At 32.7% G+C, this 21,695-nt stretch overlaps 1 protein-coding gene across 5 annotated transcripts in view; it reads left to right on the top strand.

Annotated features, from left to right (window-relative positions):
- Positions 1-21,695, top strand: part of LOC140672167 (nucleolysin TIAR) — a 411,431-nt gene that overhangs the window by 180,383 nt on the left and 209,353 nt on the right. For all 5 annotated transcript variants that reach the window (XR_012047840.1, XR_012047841.1, XM_072904062.1 and 2 more), the window contains one exon: positions 2,312-2,369. Coding sequence is in view for 3 of the 5 variants with exons in the window: in XM_072904062.1 (XP_072760163.1) it covers positions 2,312-2,369 (58 nt within the window). In the remaining 2 variants the exon portion in view is untranslated. The remainder of the gene's footprint in view (positions 1-2,311; positions 2,370-21,695) is intronic.

Here is a 21,695-nt window from a genome sequence, read left to right as displayed (position 1 = left end):
TATATTTTGTAATAAAACTTTTTTATTATACATATGCCAGTAGGAGCAAACTAGTTACATTTGAGTGCAACATATCAACTTCAGGTATTGTTAAAATTGTTTTCAAAAATTACGAATAGAAAAGCAACAAATTCATTGATTTATTAATCAATATGTTGCATTTTCTTATTAAAAGATAATATTTTGTGCATTATAATATTTTACAAGCTATATTTTATTATTTTAATTTAAAAGTAAAAAATATACAAATTCATAAATTTTATTTAACTAAATATAATTTATGATATTTGAATTAATTATACTTATCAATTATTCTGAGTATTACTGAATATAATTTATAAAAAAACGTGTTCGAATTAAAACATAAAAATATAAAATACTTATAGTTCGAATTTGTGTAGTTCTCGTCAGAGAGTTTAAAATTACTGCGTTTTGAAACGCTTTTCTATCTTATTGTCAGCCTATGCACCAATTTCATAAACTCTCATAATCCAGAAGAGTTAAATAGCTGTCCAAGGCTGCACGAACGACGCCGAGAGTCGACTCTGCCAACGACCAAGAAAATGAAAAGTAACGATTCAATATCAACCCCACGCGAGTTGCGTGTACCGAATTAACACGTACTGATACGGCCAATGTATATCGTCCACGTTGGTGACACTATTCTTCCATTAATTCTGCCTACATTTCCTGCGTATCGTGCACGTGACTTTTATTATCCGCGTACTTTGACAGTAACATTTTACTATTTCCTGCTTATATCATGCTCGTGAAATCTATCACTATTCATTGACAATATGATTACGTAGAAAAATGGAAACGCTCATTTCGAAATGAATTTAGAGATTTAATAATTTAGATAAAAAATTGAGAAATGCACGTGCCAAATATTGCTAATAGAAAAAATATTTTAGTGATAAGAAGCAACATTTTTTCCGTAATAAAAAATAAGAATTATTTAAATTCTTCTTGTAAAATAAAAATTGCAATAAAACTTAATTGCAATAAAAGAATTAAAATAAAGGAATTAAAATTCAAATAAAACAAATAAAATTAATTTATATATAAGAATTAAAATAAGAAAATTTAAAATAAGATTAAAATTTTTTAGAATAAATAAAATATCTTTACAAATTCAACATATGTTTTTTTTTTATGGAATTTTTCCTGAGAGGTCTTATTAATTGCCAATAACATTTCACAAGAGACATATTGCACATAGCACTGTCTGCAAGAACAATGCTGTTTTGTTAATAAAATCAATGGATTCCTATCATTCATAGTGTATTCTCTGTATTAAACATTTTGACAAAAGGAAATATCAAATCAACGATGAATGCTACATGCGTAATAATAGTTGCTTGTCTGAATTAGCCGTTGGCATTTTCCAAATATCTCGTGCAAAATTCAATACGGCAAAACTTATTCCGCGACTCGTTCATGGATCTTGCAACGTTTACGTATCTTCATTTTTTTTCCCGGGACGCGATCGGTTCCAACGAAATGACTTTTACTATCTATCGAATATCTGCGACGCCACGAGCCGGTATACGACGATGCATAAAGAATCCAGTTTACGGCATCTGTTAGGACTCGACGATACCCGACACGTCCCATTTCCGTTGCCCGACGTCTTCTCCAAAGTGAAACCACTTCCTCGCTACCGGAATCTGCAGATCCGATTTAGAAGTAATGTGTAATCGATTCTTCTAAGTTTGTCTAAGAAATTGTCTAAGAAATTTCTGTAGCTCTATAAATCAAATAGCATTGCTTATGTTAGAAATATAAAAATATAAAAATGATTTAAGAATGACGATAATAATTTGATTAAAATAATTTGATAATGGCTTCAATGAACATCATTTAATATGACACATATTTATTGACATAAAAAATTTAGTCGTCATTCAGTAATTATTTTAAAATAAAAAAATTAAACTTATTTTAATTTGATTTTAAATTGAACTATTTTGATTACTTAAAACTCATTTATTTAAAAAAATAATTATTCTTTTCTATTTTTTTTTCGTTATAAATATATACTCTTTTAGCAGCGTTTTATGTATATATTAAATAAACAAATCTTATATAAAATTTTGATATACATAAAGATTATCAATTACTAAAAAATTATACTGAATTGTAGGGAAAACCATAAATTTATAAATATAGACCGGATTTTTATATGTAATGTATAATCAACAATAATTTAATGCGTTATATGTGTGCTTTTAAGTTTAAAAAATGTTGTTTCTCTTCTGCATTATTATGTAGTACGTTAAACTCATTTTCTTCTTTCTGAATGTTTCAGGAGATGAAAGTTAACTGGGCGACGTCCCCGGGTAACCAACCAAAGCAGGACACGAGCAGTAAGTACACCCAATTTTCAGATTTTCGTCTTTATACGAAAAAAATATTTAACATCATATGCGTTTTACCTTTGATCCTATACTTGCTTGACTTGTGAAATTTACGCACTAATTAGACAGAATAAGGAATTATTATACAAGAGAATTTTTAAAGCTATTTTTTGCTGTAGAACAAATGGAATTTTTTAAATTATTCAGTACAGATTATGCAAAAAAAAAGTTAGAAAATTTTCATTAAATAATAATATATCAATCTCTCATCAAATGTTCAAATACAGAATCGATTCACAAACACATTTCTATGTTAATCTAATATTATTTATAACGTTAATGAAACCTAGTAACATTATAATAAAGCAGTAATATCTATATTAATTTACGATATTTCTAATAGAAATTTATTATTACTCGATTATAATCAAATGGAGTATTATAGTTCATTTATTATTTCATTACATTGTTATATTGATATAATACATTTGTTCTCTCAATTCTATCTATTAAAATACACGTGTCTTTATAAAATACATGCATTTATTTATGACGATTAATTTATTATTACTATAATGAGTTTATAATTGATAGTTTTATAAATCAATTATTTGTTACTACAATACTACAATAACTTGCAACTGTAATTCATTTCTACAGTATGTTTATTGAAATTTCGTAAAGTACAAATATTAGTATTATGCTGTTTAGTAGCTACGTTATATTCTTAAAAATATTTCAAATGCAATATTTTTCTTATTTTACTATTGTTTCAATTTTAATTTCTCAATAAAATATTGATTTACATATCAATCTTGCAAGGAGATATTTATTTTACGTATAAAATGTTTCATACACATGCTTTTATAAAACCTTTATCATATTTTCTCTTTTAATGATTATTTCACAAAGCCCATTATTGTGGAATAAAGATTAAACTAATTTACACAAACTGGAATAAAATAATTCAATACCAGTGACATTAAATTAATATTTTACTAAAAAAGCATTTATTAAATACATCGTTAATACATTGTTCTATCCTGATTCCACGCGACTACAATTACTCACATGTTTAATTGAATCGAACGTTTAATGTAAACTGATTCGAGACTCTTATTAACTATTAACATTGATAACAAAAATTTTTATGTAGACATTTTAATAAACAATATAATTTTGTAAAATTTAAGAAATTGATAACAAATACAATTCTTTTTAATGCTATGCTTTTTACCATTTATATTATATAATGATACTACTATTATATTTTATTATATATTACATTGTATTATTATTTTCATTTCAATTTTTTGACAGTATATTAAAAGAGAAAAGAAAGAGAAAGTTTCATGAGATTTATAAGTAACTATATGTATAGGTAAAATAAAAATATATATTGTTTTCCGTAGTATCTAAATTCATATTTACTTATGTATATAGCAATGCCAGTTTCGCGGATCGTCACGATCCGACAAGCCATTATAGCTTCTGTATTCGATACAACGTGTTAGAAATAGATTTTCTCGCATCTCGTGGCACTGAATAGTTTTCAACGTCAATAAAACATGTTGCAGTTTTCTTATATCGTTGGAATATTACTTACTGAAACGCACTACGAATATTATTCAATCGTCAAACAGTCCTAAGAATTGTTTATCCATCGTGATAATAGATATCTGCAATTCTATTTCTAGATTAGACCCTGGATACTTTTACATAAAACAAGTAACAATTATTACAATAACAGCATAAATAATGTACAAAAATATGCAACATAGATTTATGTTACATAAAATTTTTGCAAGCAGTCAAAGTTGTCAGAGACCTTAAAAATTTCATCGTAGATTTTGAAGTGCAGTTATAATTTTGCTTAATTTATTATTTCAGCCTTTGTGTATATGTAGATAAAGCATAGGATATTCAGTGAAATGGGACTTGGTATAACAGTTCCATGTATTTCTAGAATAACTTGTACGCGTAAGGCTGTCCGGTACAGCGGTAGTTCGGGATTAGCGTACGTCCCTTGTAATAATCTCTTTTGCTTCCTGTGTCTGTGTACCTCGGGGAATCAGCCATAAACCACGAAACCCGTCATAACTACTTTCTTCCAACAATCTCTATACGCTTGCGCGTATAGGAAGGTTGATATGAATGCGGATTACAATGCAAGCCGAATGAATTAAGGTTTTCAGATTTTTTTTTTTTTTATACAAAAACATCCTTATATTCCCGAAGTGACAGACACAAGACAAATTTGCAAATTTGAAATACAATTTATTCCCAATTACAATAGTGTGCAAATAATATGAATGATAAATAAAATTCCACCGTTATACGTACCTAAATCCCTCGGCATCGACGTTCATGCCGCGAAACGGGCGGTTTGAAATAATTTAACAGGCACGCATGACGGGCAAATAAATATCTCAGGAAGATTCCCCCTGCCATTCCCCGCACTCGTTACACGTGTGAAAAGGTGCGCGGTCGCGTTTCTATGCGCTCCCTATTATATATGTACCAGCGGCGGCTGTACGCGTGTGCGTGCTTGAAATTCAGTGAGAGCGGCAGCAATATTTAACTCAGTCTGAAATTCCTCTTTTTATGGACTTGTAAAACCGTGACAGGCACATGGGACCCGATCCCGCCGTCTCTCCCCCCCTCCCCCCTATCCTTCGTCCCTGTCGTTTTGCCCTCCTCCCCTTGTTGCTACCTGCATCCTCTTACTCTCAAGCCCGACTCACACCCGCTGACGCGGTTAGATGGTAGTCTCGTATCTTTTTCCCTTGTATGGTCCTCTTTCCTATCGCCGGTCGACGGTTTGCCACCGCGCGTGTATCTCTACCTACAATCACCTTTTCCGCTTCCCTTTTTTCCTTCGATGTCAGCCATCCACCCATGCGTACCTCTACCTGTCCTACCCGAGTACTCTCCTCTTTCGAAGCACTATTTTCTCCACGGCGACAAATGCAAAACTAAAACGTATCTTTTCTACCCTCTGTAAATATGTCGGTATAGCTATGGGGTGGCCGGACCTTTTTCCTTCGCTTTCGTTTTCCTTTCTGCCTCTTTCTACTCGGCGCGTCTACTTTCGCCATCTTTTTCACGATCATACATATACAGCATTCAACGAATGGATACGAGGGTGTCGTGCAAGTGGGACGGGTTGTTTTACTTTTCCGCGAGAGATTGCTAGTAAACTCCGATGCACCTGCGCACATCTTGCGGTTGTGACTCTTATGTCGCGCTTGTACATAGGAATATGTTTGTTCAGAAGGACGCCGTAAGATGGGAAAGGAATCCTAACGTCTGTCAAATGTCTGCTCGTTTTGTTCTTTATGCTCAAATTCTTGCTTTTTCAAATTTGTTTTTTTCTCCAAATTGAAAAATTCCATCATAATATAATATTATATAATAATATTTCAAAATTTACAACTATGTTATAATTAAAATAAATACGCATAAAATAACTTGTTTGAAAATTTTTTGCATAATTTGTTATTTAAAGATACAAAAATATTTAAAAAATTCTCTTACAATTAGACGTCCTTTTCAATTTAAAGAAGTTAAAATAGAAAATATTGTTTATATTATCTTTTCGTTATATTTTAAGAAAAGTATATATTTTATTTCTAACATGTTATTTGTATAGTTGACCGTAACTCTCTTTTCTTATAATTGCAGATTTTAAAATTCATATTATTTATATTAATCAGAAAAGATTCTTATACATAGCGCAAATCTTGTCAAATTATTTCAATAACTGTTTTATACCGAACACGTCTTTAATCTCGATGCTGCAAAATTCCAAATAATATTTCACTATCAAGAATTAGAAATAGTAACCTTCGCGAAGGATTCAAACTATATACGGATATAATGTTTGTGAAATAATTCTGCGATATTGTAGATTGTATTAGCTTTAAGTTAATAAAAGCTGGTCTGTGACTTTAAGACTGGCTCGTTTATGGCGAGTGTCATAATAAGCAGTCATCCAACGCGAGGTATATTTCGCAAAATGAAAATATAGCGGTCGAAAATGGCCGGTTATGAAAGCATAATAAACGATAATGTAAGCGGCGAATTGCAGTAAAATATTTTGGACTTTCATTTTGTGAAATATATTTACCGTAGAATGCAGTCGTGCTTGTAAATAAAATGTTATATATATATATATATATATATATATATATATATACATATATTTCTTTATTTATTCTTTTTGTACATAAAACAAATAACAGTTTTATTTGCTATACAAGAAGCAGAAAATCTTCACATTTTTAAAGAAAAATTATGAACTTTATTTTCTTACACATAAAATGCACATATAAAATCACATTTTATATAATCTCTATATAAATGTTACATATAAATGTATATAGATATATATTCTCAAAAGGGAACATTCCAAATTCATTCAAATTAGCAATTCTCGAAACTTAAGCGACTAAGACATTTGCATAATTGTAGTTTGTATAATTGCCATTTCAATTATCTCGATCTCTATGCAGATTTGCTTATAATCTCTCATGTGATAGTGACCTCAATATTATAGATCAATTTCACGCGTCGAACCCCTTTAATAGCGACATGTAATCTCCACTCACATCATCATAGCTACAAATAGATATTGACCCGTCGCCATGTAAAAGAAAGAAGAAAGTTCGGAAAAGAGGAAAGTTCCCCTTCTATTCTTCTGCTTTGATTGTTAAAAGGAAGGGTACTTGAGAAAAAGGCAAAGAAAAAAAAGTGGCTAGAAAGCACAGAGAAGGGATAAACAAAGAAAGAGGATTGTAATGTCGTGGTGAAAAGCGCTGGATTGAGTTTGGCTGGCTGACTGCGTAATCGCGCATCGTTTTTCCTACATTATGAATCGCGCTAAGGGATAATCGTGCCAGTATTTACGAGGCTTTTCGACACAAAGGGGTTACACCCCCAAGTTCCACACTTCTATATTCCGTTTATCCGCGGCGAGAGAAACGTTTACCGTTTAGACCATAAGCCACACGCGTCTTTGCTGTTTACGCGCATTACTGTCGCTATTATCGTTATTAACAAGGTGTTTGTAAGCCCTATTTCTCGCATTCTCCATTCGCTTCTGCCTTGATATCTAGCATTTCCCCCGATGGCATTATCGAAACATCTCTCCCTTGCGTTGCCGCGATTTATGTTTTACCGGCCGTAAAGATAGCATCGATTTCGCGATTCAATTGTGAATCCGATTCAGTTGGCGATCCGTCGTTACTGGAATTCGTCGATAGATCACGGAAATACGTTGAAATAGAATTTCGGGAGAAAAATTTCCATCGCGCGATTTATTTGCGCGTAACACGGTCGATATCAATTATAATAAACTACTACTGAGATTGCTTAGTTACGTACGTGTCGCGCAAATATTTTAATGTACGTACATTCGCGAGGAATCCGAATTAACTGGCGACACGATGCGGATCAACAGACCGAGAAAATAGGATGTACCGAGGGAGACAAGTGCATTGTGAATTCTCTTTGTTCACGCTGTTGCATCAAAGCCCACGTTCAGGCACACTCGTATGTACATACATAGACACGTGCAACATATACACACAAATATGTACACGCGCCTCCGCGTGCCACTACCTCCGCCCGATCCAAACCTTGTGGTGTAACGACGTTTCGTGGTGCATTGTGCGGCAAGAGCCCTGCCGTTGGCATTTGTGGGCAGCTCATGGCCGATGCGATGGGAGAATCGGTAAACCACGATGTGGTATCATATCGAAATCGAATCTTGCGCCGGTCTCATACGAGGGCTAATAAGTACGAGGATTTGCTTCCGGTATCCGAAAGATACAAAACTGATTCGATAATCAAAATCTGATAGCAACGCAATATCTTTGAAACAGATGCAAAAAAATACGCGTACATTCTGTATAAAGTTATAATAATTCGAAAAAAGTTTTATTTTAATATTCAGCTGCCCTCGTACAATCATTTTACATTCAATTCGAATAGAATGTGTGTCTGCGATACAGTGTGTTTTGCCGATGGAAGAACGTAAAGCATTAAAGGACACATGCAAAAAAAAATTGCTGCAAACTCATTTTATTAAATCTCCTCCTCTTCACGAGACTATTTATATTCGTAACTTTCCATCATAAAGCGTTAAATAAAAGCATCCTATTAGATTTCCGGCCAGGATAAAAGAGTTAATTAATGAAGTATAAGAAATATGAAATTTTCATCGTGATAAAAAAATACATGTATAATATATGTATATATGTATATGTATATATCATTGCATAATGCTAGCCGATGTTTACCGCACGGTGAAACGAAGCACTGGGCGCTTTCACGACAAAGCGCCAGACATCCATGGCCAACATACGCGCGGCTCAGTGTGTAATCACAGATGTACTCGGGAAAGCTTACTACGTTCCGCACGTTTGAATGTAATTACCGAGACGCAAAAACAAACGCGAGAAATTATTATATTCCGCTTCCGGGCGACCGTGTCCCGAAAACAATCCGATCCGTATGCAATTTCTAGCCTGTGACCGTTACAAAGGAAGTTCGAGCGAGGAAAATTCGTTACTCTTTCCCGCGCTCTCGTCCGGGCTTTAAGGATTATTTTCACGTGCGCCCATCGGCGTTCCGCTGATGGAAGGATACGCGCTTTAATCAAGTTAATGCAACCACGCGTCCTACCCCAACCCTCGTCTCATACTGCCGCCTGTACGTATCAACCTCCACGTGTACACGTCTGACATGTATGAGCACGTGCACACGTGGGATAACTTTTATGTGCGATACACACTTTGAAAACGGTGCCACCGTATATATATATATATATATATATATATATATATATATATATATACCAACCGAAACTTCAAACTACCACTCGCTTTCTACGAGAGCGTGTTTTTTGCAGATTGGTTTCAAGAAAAATGTCCGGCCAATTTTGGAGTCACTTTTTCAACGCATGGCAAACGTGACGAAGCTATCCCGTCGCGTTTTTTGTGTCAAGGAAAACATATAACATTTCTGCGCGTAGTGCGTATTTCAACAAATATTATCAGACGTAAAGGATGACGCGTTGCGCGACCGGAACGTTTGTCACAACGTGTAATCCGAATTTCGGCCAAATCGCTTACTCGTACGCGATGACAGTCGGACAATAAATCTCTGGTCGTGACGCATGTCCTCTACGGTAAAGATGTGGTAATTTGTGGAGCATCATCTTTCTTGATTTCGACGATATACTGTCCGTACTTTGCAAAATATTTGTTTCCACCTAAATGTGATACATGTATGAGTGATTGGGTTGCTGCTCGTCAAATCATAATTATTAGAAATGTTTGTTTTACGATAGTGTCCTGATCTATATAACCGCAATATTATTCAATTTTGTCGCTTTTCACGCCGAATTAAGGGCTTTGAATAAAAGCTAGCGCGACTTTTAAAGAATACGAAATTTTTTTGCGCCAATTATAAAAAAGGATTATGCGTAAACGTGCTGAAACAATAGTCAGATATAGAGAACAATATGAAATGTCAATAACTCGCCATCGTTAAAAGCACGCGCCGCACTGGGAATAACGGATTTGTTTGAATTTCGCGTAGTTTTCAAAACGTCAATGGATACTGTAAAAAAGAGATTGCGTATTTGTAGTCGTTACGTACGTTTCGCGTATAGCGATACGGGGATCGTCCTGTTTACTCGGTACAGAGAAGCGGGCATTATTTTCTGTGAGAAACACAAAAGTTCGGACGGTGAAAATGGACGCGCGATTTCAGATCTCGTCTAGTGACCAAACTTTAGTATGTTAAGAGTTCCCTTAGGAGAGTAATAAGGGTTATTGTTTGCTATTGTTCCGTGGCCGGCACAATCAACGGACAACGGTGCAATATTCGATAGTGAGAATCACTGCAGTCCCTCGTGTACGATAATTCAAGTACCATGAATAAGGTGGCCTTCTCTTCGGTCGAATGTACATACATACTACCATTTGTGTTATAACACACAGCCGATGTTTTCATCGGGACCCTTTCTATGTATGTTTGCCGTAAAGGTAGATATGTCTTACACAATTCATGATTTAGCATTCTCTATTGCTCTATAGTACTCGCTAAATATACAACAAATTGGAATCCGCCAAGGGAACTTGTCGACAAACGGCAAAGACAGTATTCAAAACGCATACGCGTACAATGGTCCGTTTTCTTAAACGTACATGCATATATTATAACACAACAGAATATTTATAATATATATATTTTTTTTCTTAGATTTATTAAAATTTATTATTGCTAAGACTGCTCATAAAAATTTCTTCGTTTACAATCAATAAAATAATTTTTTTTTTATATTGATCCGCATTGCCTCTTGTTGCATAACACTTTAAACAAAATCATTTACTAAAGATGAGATTAAATTATGAGATTATGAAGTAAATAATCGATATCTATTTTTTTTCATATCGCAATTAATTACATTTACGATTTATTAATTAACGTACATTAATTATATTTGCTAAACGAGCAATAAATGAGAATGTTAAATAGTATTAAAAATAAGCATTAGAAAAAACAGCAGAAATAAGTAAGTTTTAAAGTTTTATACAGAGAAGTAAATTTACGAGAAAGTGCTCGCGTTGCGATCATAGCACAAAATACGGCGGAAGAAATATATCACATCGGTGTTTATCTATCTTACCAGATAGTCTAGCAAATAATTTTAAAATGCCAGATTTATTTATGAGATGGAAGTCTTATCCGAGGGAAAATTATTTTGTCGTCGTAATACATGCCGGGGGAAAAATAAAGAAGAGGAGGAGTTAGGGTAAAGAGCTTGCGAACGATATGAAAAACAGAGTTTATAGGTGGTTGTAAAGATTACGTCGCGAGGAGAGCTCGTCGTGCATATGTTTTCTTGAGCATTCTCTTAAAGCCTCATGTCTTTTCGCAGCCGATCACAGATTATAACATTTGATTTATACCAAGGAGTTGGTCAACATCTCAACTGCATATAGATGTTACATACATATTTAGTTCGGTTATTTACGCTAAACTGTTATATTATGCAGCGACATTTAACCATAATGAGCGACATAAAATTATATGATACCAGATCCTTCTGTACTTTATGTACTAAAAAAAATATCTCATTAGCGTATCGCGTTAACATATATTATCCACTCATTATGATAGAAATGTTTAATAGCTCCTACGTGACAAACAAATTATTATTCTCGACTAAAAAAGACTTCGTATTACGGAAATGAGCGGAGATTTTCAGATATGTCGCGATTGCAAGAAACATTTCTCGCGCGTATTTTGATATGTAAGTTCTGATATGTAAAGTCAAGGAAACGATAATCTTTTTCTTGCTATGAATATGAATTGTGCAGCATACATACGTACTTAATGTATTACAAAGAGCTTAATTATTGCAACTTCGCTCGCGACCGCCTACCTAAGAAAAAAGTTGTATATCATTTTAACCAGAGCGAATTTTTGTAGAAGGGAAACGAAGTTCCGTGTAAAACTAATGATGATATACAACAAGACGAGATACAGGTAGTATCATACTTTGCAAAGATGCAATATTATACCGAAAGTATGTAATGTATGAAGCTGATATTGTACTCTTTCTCTTTCTCTCTCTTGCACAAAACCTATAAATTAAATTACTTTAAAATTAAATTACATTGCGGATAAAAAAAATCTTGAACAAAAATACTCGCATATAAATATACATGAGTTTATAAAGTTTACTTTGAAAACATGAAATATTTTAATTGCTCAATATTTTTATATTTATTACGTGATTCTATAAAAAATTTTCTTTTTATTACGATGCAAAATTAGTTTTATTGATGTAATCTAAATCTTACATTAATTAGAGTTTGATTTCTTCGCTGCTTATGTTGAATGAGAGAAGTATTTACAATCAGATTTTATACATTTTGATTACACGTTTCACACAAAGTTATTTACTGATATAATGGCTAAGTGATTTGGTTAGTTATATTTCGAAATTAATCATATTATCATCTTTGAAAGTACAACGCGCATGATTTTAAATTGAGATATTCTGATTTCTCGAAATTTGCTGCAGGCGTCAATCGAAATGCCAGTCGCTTATTCGGAAGCGGCCAAACTGATGATATATGTGTAAATTCATATGCCGTATGCATGGTTAACAAAAACCGCATGGATGTTTTAAATAAACCACCGTCGGCCACGCCACAAGCTAGTTCATGTTTCCGCGACTATTTCCCGAAGTGAATCTGTGGATTAGCGAAATATGACCGCTTTAGGGGGAAGTGATCGGAAAAAATTTGCCAGAAATTTGCATCAAACTCAACTCGGTAAAAATGTAAATTTCATCGGCATCGAACGTGACTCGTTTTCAAAATCGGCGGGAAGAAAAAACAAAATAAATGTATCTTTCGAAAATTCGACGAATATATTTTGTGTACCGTGTTTGATAAACAATAATAATTTTTATAATTTTGCTTTAATAATTACAATTAAGTAATAACAATAAATCTTGACTATATGCCGATGTATTATAAAATTTTTAATATTATTAAAACAAACCGTTTATTTGATTTCGCAAAATATAAAAAATTTTTTATATATGACTCATATTTTACACACCTTAAATTTAGAATTGATTAATTTTTATATAATAAGAACATTTTTAATAAAATATTATTTAAAATATTATATATTAAAAAATATATTGAATTTTATACAATATATTTACGTGAAAAAAATATTATATTTTATATTAAAAAGAATTACAAAATTTAAGTAGCTATATACTATACTTATAAATCTTATTACAACTTATCAGTTAAAAGCAAATAAACAATAAAAATGATACATGAATGAGAAAAACGCGAGAAACATATCACTTATCTTTATTAAATTTTAGACTGATTGTGAGGAAATAAATTATAGATGCTTGTGAACTTATTTGCCATTAGCTGCAATAAATTATCGTTATTGCATATTATGGCAACTACGTACTCTGATAATTTATACCTCGTAAATTTCTCTGCTTAAGAGGCACTTTAAAACACAGTTTTGATTACTCCTTTGCTCCACCGATTAGGTAAATCTCACGTATCGCAATTAAGTACCTCAGTCATTAAAAACTCGCGTACTAATCGATAACTCCATGCTAGCTCAGTGTATATATATGCGACGGCCAGTTAATAAGTACACACACGCAAAGCTTACTTGCAAAGTATAATTAAATAAACCTTTATAATCAACTATATTAACTTTTATGGATAGATATGTTGTATGATTTGAATATTTTTACAAAATCTGCTAAGGAACTGATTTATCAAAATTTTAGAATTATTTAAAAATATGAAAAAGTAGAAGCTGAGATCTAATGATCACACAATAATATACATATTCATTTTCTTTGCAATGCTTCTTTTTATTTTCACATACATTCATATCTCTTTTCTCTTGCATTTCTTCTCGATCAACCACTACCTATAAACGTTCTAAAGATAATAAAGAATTTTGGAACGGTTAGGTCGAGATCCTCGAGAAAAGTACAGCTTAACTAGATGCACTCCCTAGTGTGCGATATCCGGCCGCTACTCTCGCGACACGATACAGCGCCTGTTCTTCTTCAGTCTCCGAGCGAATAGCCTTACACGTACAGCAGGATGTCGGATATTACGTACGTGGGGTAGTCGAGGAAAAACTCCTCTTTCTCTCTCTCTCTCTCTCTCTCACACAAAAAGCGCTGCGTCGGGTAACCGAAACGCCATGGCATCGCTGGCAGCAGTTAGAGGCCATCGTATCGCAATATCCGGCCGGGATAACGACGACGGCAGCCAACCGAAAGAGTCGGGTACGCGAAGCCACGGGGAGCCGTTAGATCGCCAAGGCCCTTAAATTAGCAACGACGTAACGACGATACTGGGGGGAGTGTCCCGAAGTATAGCGTAATTTCGCGCCCAGAGCGAGCGACTGCGTTGGAGGGAAAAGGGGGGGAGGGAGAGAGAAGGGCCGCGGTTCGATATCGAAAAAGTATAAACCAGTGGGTATGCAAATGCGCTTCCGCAGCACCGTGACGCAGTAGTAGCATCGACGGCAGTTCGGCCACGCTCTGCCTGACTCCTCTCCCGCGCCCGCACGGACGCATCGAATGGATGGATGTGTTCTCCCGCATGCAAAGCCAATTGTTCCTGCTTTTCATACAAAGTAGCGCGCAAGTCCGCGTGCGACAGCGTACCCGTCCAAAATGTCCCGCGCGATGGCATTCGCTACTTTTTTCCCTTGTTTCAATGCATATGATAGGCTTGGTTTTATTCAATGAATAAAAAAGGAGGGAAGGATAGCCAAAACGCGCGTTTTATAACCACGAAGATTTACGTTCACGTGAAAAATACACATCTGCGCGGAACTAAATTAATTTATAAAATTATTCTTAAAAATATTACTTAAGCTAAATATAGATTTCTTTATCGGAACATAAGCAGTATAAATATTGAAAGTTAAAAGTTCAGAAAATTATTTAATATTTTTATTATTTTTTTAAGGCACAAAAAATATTTAAAGATTATATTGCATTCTAGATGATTTTATATTTCTTTAACAATTGGTTTCAGATATTAATAAATAAATATACATATATATATATATATATATATATATATATATATATATATATATATACAATATATGTCAATAACAAAATAATTGAAAACAATTTCCTACTCGTGTGACTTTATCAATCATTATCAGAGATAGAGAAACACAATCTACAACCACTGAGAAAACTGAAAGATATTAAATAACGAGGATGACTTTGAATAAATTACATTTATATTAATCAAAACTCTACTGCTCATTTATTTTATATATTAACTATTGTTATGCATTTTTAATTTTTGCACACTATATGTGTTCACTTAACGGTATAGGATTCTAGTCGGTCTCGATTGCGACGATGCGATGGTAAAGTGCATCTCACCGACGATAATTATCCGTATTCGTACGCGCAGCGGAGGTCGACAAGGGCGGCTCGTATCTAGACACACGTCACTTCCATATGCTGCCTAAGTGCGCATTGCTTCCGGGAAGTTCGTAGGTCGACAGAACGTTCCGTTTATTAAACGCATTTATCTTGCGCGAAAATCATTTTCTTCTTTCCCTCTCTAATTGGGGGTATTAAAAATAATTTTTGGCGAATACACATACACACACACACACACACACACACACACACACATACACGCACATTTTAATTCACAGGTCCACTCCGTGGCTGCATACTACCGGACGTGTATTTTCTTTATTATAGTATGCGTATTTACGTGTGTGTTTCCGTATGCATACACGTAAACGTAACCGCGCGGGCATGCTTGCGGGTGGTAAAACGTTATAGAAATGCGTGTACGAGAGCAAACCGACGAGCGATTACGTTAGGCGTTGACATCGGTGTGCGATTCATGTGCGAATATGTGTGCATTTTCCTACATCCGTACGTACATCCGGATGATACATATTTATGATGGAACGTGTGCTGGGTGGCTGAATGTGTGCAACTAAACAGTGGCACAGAAAACGAGGGAGGGGGAGGGGGAGAGGGGGAGAGGGAGTTTATTTGCAAAGCAAATGGTGCGACGTGGCTCTAAGTGGCAACGGCAGCCACGTACGCGACTAATCTCGTCCTTTTGAATTTCTCGCCCCTATCTACTCGGTATCGTCAAGCCCAACGCTTCAACGTCGTCTCGCAAGTGACAAGCTCTCTGACAAAAGTAAGATTAGAATTTTCGAAATACGATAGTAGCTTTAGTCGCGCAAGCTTATCTTATGCTGTCTGTCTAAAAAGTACACAATGCAGCGATAATTGTGAAAATAAATGGTGTCAGATATTGCGCGTGTCTGTTTACCCATGCAAATGGCAGAATATTTTTATCTTTCTCGCAATTTCTTTACGCAATTTCGTATAAATGTCTATTATTTGTCATCTGCAAGTATATTTAATTTGCGAAATCTTGATATAAATATAAATATAAAATGTAAATAAGAGGCCGAACTGATCGAGTAAAGATGCCGAAGCAACAAGAAATATACATTTAATGTATTTTTCTTTAATGGTGAACTCAACAGGTAGGTAAATACTTCAAATATGCGACGATTGCATGAATTTTAAAAATATCTTTCACTGCTTCAAGAATCAAGATTGCCAAGGAATATATTGGTTCTTTTATCAGACCAATATATGCAACTGCGTCGTGTTCGTAATAAACATAGTGAAACACTGACAAACAATCGATTTCATTGGTATTCTGCAGTTTTAGCAAACTTAAAACTAGGAAGAATATAACATATGTGCTATTGTAGAAAAATATGATAAACTAAATATAAAGTCAAAATATGCACTAATAAAAGATTACATTTTATTTTATCTATTATATGAAATAGTTGTATATAAAATATTCTTACGAAAGTTTAACGTATTGTTAGAATTAAAATTTTAATTTCCTAATTTTAAATTTGCTAATACTAAGCAGATCTGTAGAAATGTTTATACATACACTTAAAATGATAAAATTATGATAAAAATTGCATGAAATTGAAATAAGCGTCAACAACGCAACTAAAAACGCCATCAAACAGAAATGGAACTTTTTCAAATCTTGATTATTAGCGAACTTTTTTTTATTATTAGAAATCATAAAAAATGCTACAATATTTACGTTTTTAATACAAGATGCAAAAACAATTATTAGTTTAACCATATATTTTATAAAAAGCAAAGCTCACATGCACACGAACAAAAATATTAAGCTAAATTGAACTTTTTCAAGTCATAATTTAACAAATTATTATTGCTATAGCAAAGAATCTTAAATAGTATTACAGTACTTGGATTTTGTGGCAAAAAAATGCAGTAATAAAAATCGCCAGGATTTTGTAATCATATATTTGTACACGCAAAAGAATTTAAAATATTTTAAACTGCTCTACATATATTTTCTATTTCTTTTAAGAAGTCTATTTAATGTGTCGTTTTAATAAATACACTGAAATTTTAAAATTATTGAAAATAAATTTTCTTGCTTGACGATATATATATATATATATATATATATACATATTTAAAATTAAAAAAATAATTATCACTCATCAGTATAATGCCCAATAGTAAAGATCTATAATATACTGTATAATATATAATAGTATACTGTGTTGGTCTGAAAAATACAAACATTTATATTATATAAAGTTTTCTATGTGTGTCCATAATAATTAATATCTTAAAAAATAATTGTTATCCAAAATTGAATTTTTTATATATCTGTATATTAATTAAATAAATATTGAATAAAAAAATTAGATAATTTTTGAAAGGAAATTCTTTTAGATATAAACTTTATAAAACATGTTAAATAAGAATTTTACTATTCAATGATGCAAATGGATGATGACTGTTGTAGAAATAAATGAGAGAAATTAATTTTACAAATAATAAATAGGTTAAAAAATTGCTTACTCCACAGTTGCTCCGCCGTCGCCTGACGTCTCACCGGGCCTCCTCCTCCTCCAGTCATGTTTATCTCTTGTTACTACTTATGCTGCTGTTCACACAACTCTCAATAAAACATAGTTAATTATAATCACGAACGCATTTGTCAGTAGGATACGACGATCGTGCGGCACTTTGCACGGCACTTCCGATACTAATTGTGTATAATGCGCATTAACATTTGCGACGGCAGAACAACGCGAGAATTACGTACGAAGATTTTCTCGGCGCATGAAATTTACGCGCTATTCAACGACTCTACATATTTATTGCTAATACATAAACAAATACAGTTAATATATTTCAGGGCAATTTTATTATCTCGTGCGTTATAACACATATAAGTGTACAAATATACGAATTAAAATTGAAAATAAACGCCTATGGAGTGCAATATTCGAAAATACATATGCTTAGGTTTACCGACATATATATGTATGTATGTTTGTTCGCATGATAAATTTTAATGTAATGAATCTTGCGAAATACGCATTTTGACAAACTACAACAACAATGTAAAAACACCGATTTTTATTAAAAAATTTTATCATGAAGTTAATAATGACCTTTTAAACGCGTCGCGACAATTAACTTTTTAAACACGTCGCGACGCTGTTTGAATGGAAGTTTATTTATCTCATATTCACGATATTTCATTAATGATCAAAACTTATTAATGGTAATCGGCACCCAAGCATTGTTAAAAAAACAATTGCCGTCTGATGGAAAATATGATAAAACGATAATTTGTACTTTCTGTTTCCCATCATTTCAATTCATACTCGAAATAAATCGCCCAGAATATCTGCTTTGACAAATACCTGTCATTTCGATGTATGGTTAATGGCGGGTATTAATAAGGCCGCGCGATACGATAATCGCTAATTTTAATGATCGTAGGAAATGATCACGTTTAGCGTTTTCCGATATTTATCGCGATCACGTCTCGAGGGATAAGTATCACGAGAGAGCGACGCGTCACAATTCTCTCTATACGAATGACAAAAAGCACATAAACAATTATACATATCGAAAGCCGAACACGTAATTAACACGGTTAAATTTTTTGTTTGACGCTACAAAATATTTGTATTACACTACGAAATAAATTATCGAATATTTTATTTGCGCGTGCGCCTTTAGTTTCTTAATTAATTATTTTTAAATGATTGATAGCTCTTCGTTACTTTAATATTTTATTCTCTTGTACATGTTCAAAAGTAGTGAACAAATTATATCTAAATTAACAAAAGCACAAAGCAAAATGTATTTCAATCCAAGCATATTTTAAAGAAATAATTATCGTCCGTAAATATCGTAATAAAATAATTTATAATTCCCACTTTCTACCGCTACGATTTTTACCTCAAATAAATGTATTACGAAATAAAATAGCTGCTTCGATAATTAGCTATCGCCGCGATCATACTTTCAATTATTTTTTATGAATTAATTGCATGTTAAAATCATAGAATTATATATTAATGTTTTATATTACGATGATTATGCGCGATAATTATTTTGTTAAAATGTTTGGATTTAATTATATTTTAATTACATTTCGTCTCGCGTCTAAATTTTTCGCAGATTTAAACGTATTTATCATTTTCGGATTGAGAGTGTGCGGTAATATTTTATTAAATGTAGAATCAAGTGATTATAGTAATGAAATGTTAATAATCAATAATTTATTAATAACTAATTTAAAATTGAAGAAACAGAGTCTTCCGCATAAATTTATTTTGCAATGTGTTAAATATTTCGTAGTGGCAACGAATTATTACGTCACACGGTATTCGGTGCTCACGACGTATAGCGCTGTTTTTATGACCTTGTTATTATCATCCATGACAAGGCCACGACGCGCCACGCTGTGCGTCGTCATATCATTATACCTCGAGACGCGATCGCGACAAGTTGTGTCGGACAACGTTGAACGTGATCATTTCCTCTACGTCCATTAAAATTAGTAATTATCAATCCGCGCTATTAATTAATTTCCGCGATTAATCATTCACATATCGAAATGACAGATATACAATAACAAGGATTTATCAAAGCAGATATTTCACGCGAGTTATACATTTCGAGTACGAATGAAACGATAGAAAATGGGAATAATAAATTATCGTTTTATGATGATTTTGTGGGCAGTAATTGTTTTCTTAACGATATTTGGATGCCGATCATTATCAACCTTCAGACGTTGTCGAAACATACCACAAAATGAATCAATTTTGATTAAACAATGTTTAATTAATAGATAATTAGTTGTTACTAATCCTTTATTTTAATAAAAAATCGGTGTTTGTACATCGTTGTGTATAATTAGTCGAAACGTGTATTTCGCGAAATTTATTCCATTACAATCTATCATGAACAGTCGGCAAACGTAACCTATTTTCGGATATTGCAATCCGCAAGTGTTTATTAATTTAATTCTAACTTGTATGTTTGTACACTTGTGTTATAATGAGAGATCATAAAATTGTCCTAAAATACGAGCATATATTAGCAACAGACATATGTATACCGTCGGCGAATAACGCATAAATTTTGGCCGCCGAATGGACCGTAACTTCGTACGTAGTTGTCGCGTTGGTCTCTCTCGCAAATGTAATGAAAATGTGCATTGTGCGCAATTAATGTCGAGAGTGTTGTACAAAATGCCGCGCGATCGTCGTATCTTATTGATAAGTACGTGTGCGATTATAATTAACTGCGTTTTCACGAGTGTTGTGTTTGACAACAACATGAACAGCATCAAGGGATAAACACGAGTGGGGGAGAAGGAGGTCCGGGGAGACATCAGGTGACGGCGGAGCAATCGTGGAGTAAGTAATTTACTAACTTATATTTATTATTCATTATTCATAAAACTAATTTCTCTCTTTTATCTCTATTTGCATTAATGTATTGTATAATTCTTATTTGTCATAATTTAAAAAGTGTATATATAAAAAAATTTTTTTCGAAAATTATAGAGAATTTTTTTTTATTAAGTATCTATTTAGTGAATAAAAAAAATTCAGTTTCAAATAATTATTTTTTAAGATATTAATTATTATGGACACTACTTTATATAATTTCAATATTTGTATTTTACAGATCAATGTAGTACTACAACTCCGCTGTTGCGCATCGTACTGGTGAGTGATAATTATTTTTTATTGCAAACGCAAGATAATATGTATATATAAAAGAAATCATATATGTATGTAAAAAGTAATTAAAAATATGAATGTGAATCGAAAAATTAATCTATTGTTGAACAAAAAAACAAATGGTACTCAACAAGAATAAAGAGAGTGAATAATAAATAGAAAAATTTCACAATTATTTTTATTGTTAAGAGAATAATTTAATTCATCGAGCTGTGACTTTAAAGCGCCATTAATTTCTCATTATAGATTACATCGAAGTTTTAGCACATGTATAAAATATATTTTAAGTTTATTAAATATAATAATGTGACTGGACATACTAAATGTTATTTTAATTAAATATTTTAATTTTATATTAATAATATATTGCTACGATAAAATTTTTACAAAAATAATGATATAATAAACTGTAAGATATATTTAATTAAATGTTTGTCTCTATAATATTAAACTAACAATAAGTATAATGCAAACTCAATTTCTGTAATCAATAAATCATATCTATTTGGAAATTTAATCTTTTGAGGTTACTACATTTAGATACGTTTATAGATCATTAATGTACGTCAATATTATTATACCTTGATGGATTAATTGAGAATGTTTCATGGAAGC

The sequence above is a fragment of the Anoplolepis gracilipes genome, chromosome 12 (genome assembly GCF_047496725.1).
Source record: "Anoplolepis gracilipes chromosome 12, ASM4749672v1, whole genome shotgun sequence".
In the NCBI taxonomy this organism is placed as follows: domain Eukaryota; kingdom Metazoa; phylum Arthropoda; class Insecta; order Hymenoptera; family Formicidae; genus Anoplolepis; species Anoplolepis gracilipes.
This window is presented reverse-complemented; position numbering and strand designations above follow the sequence as displayed.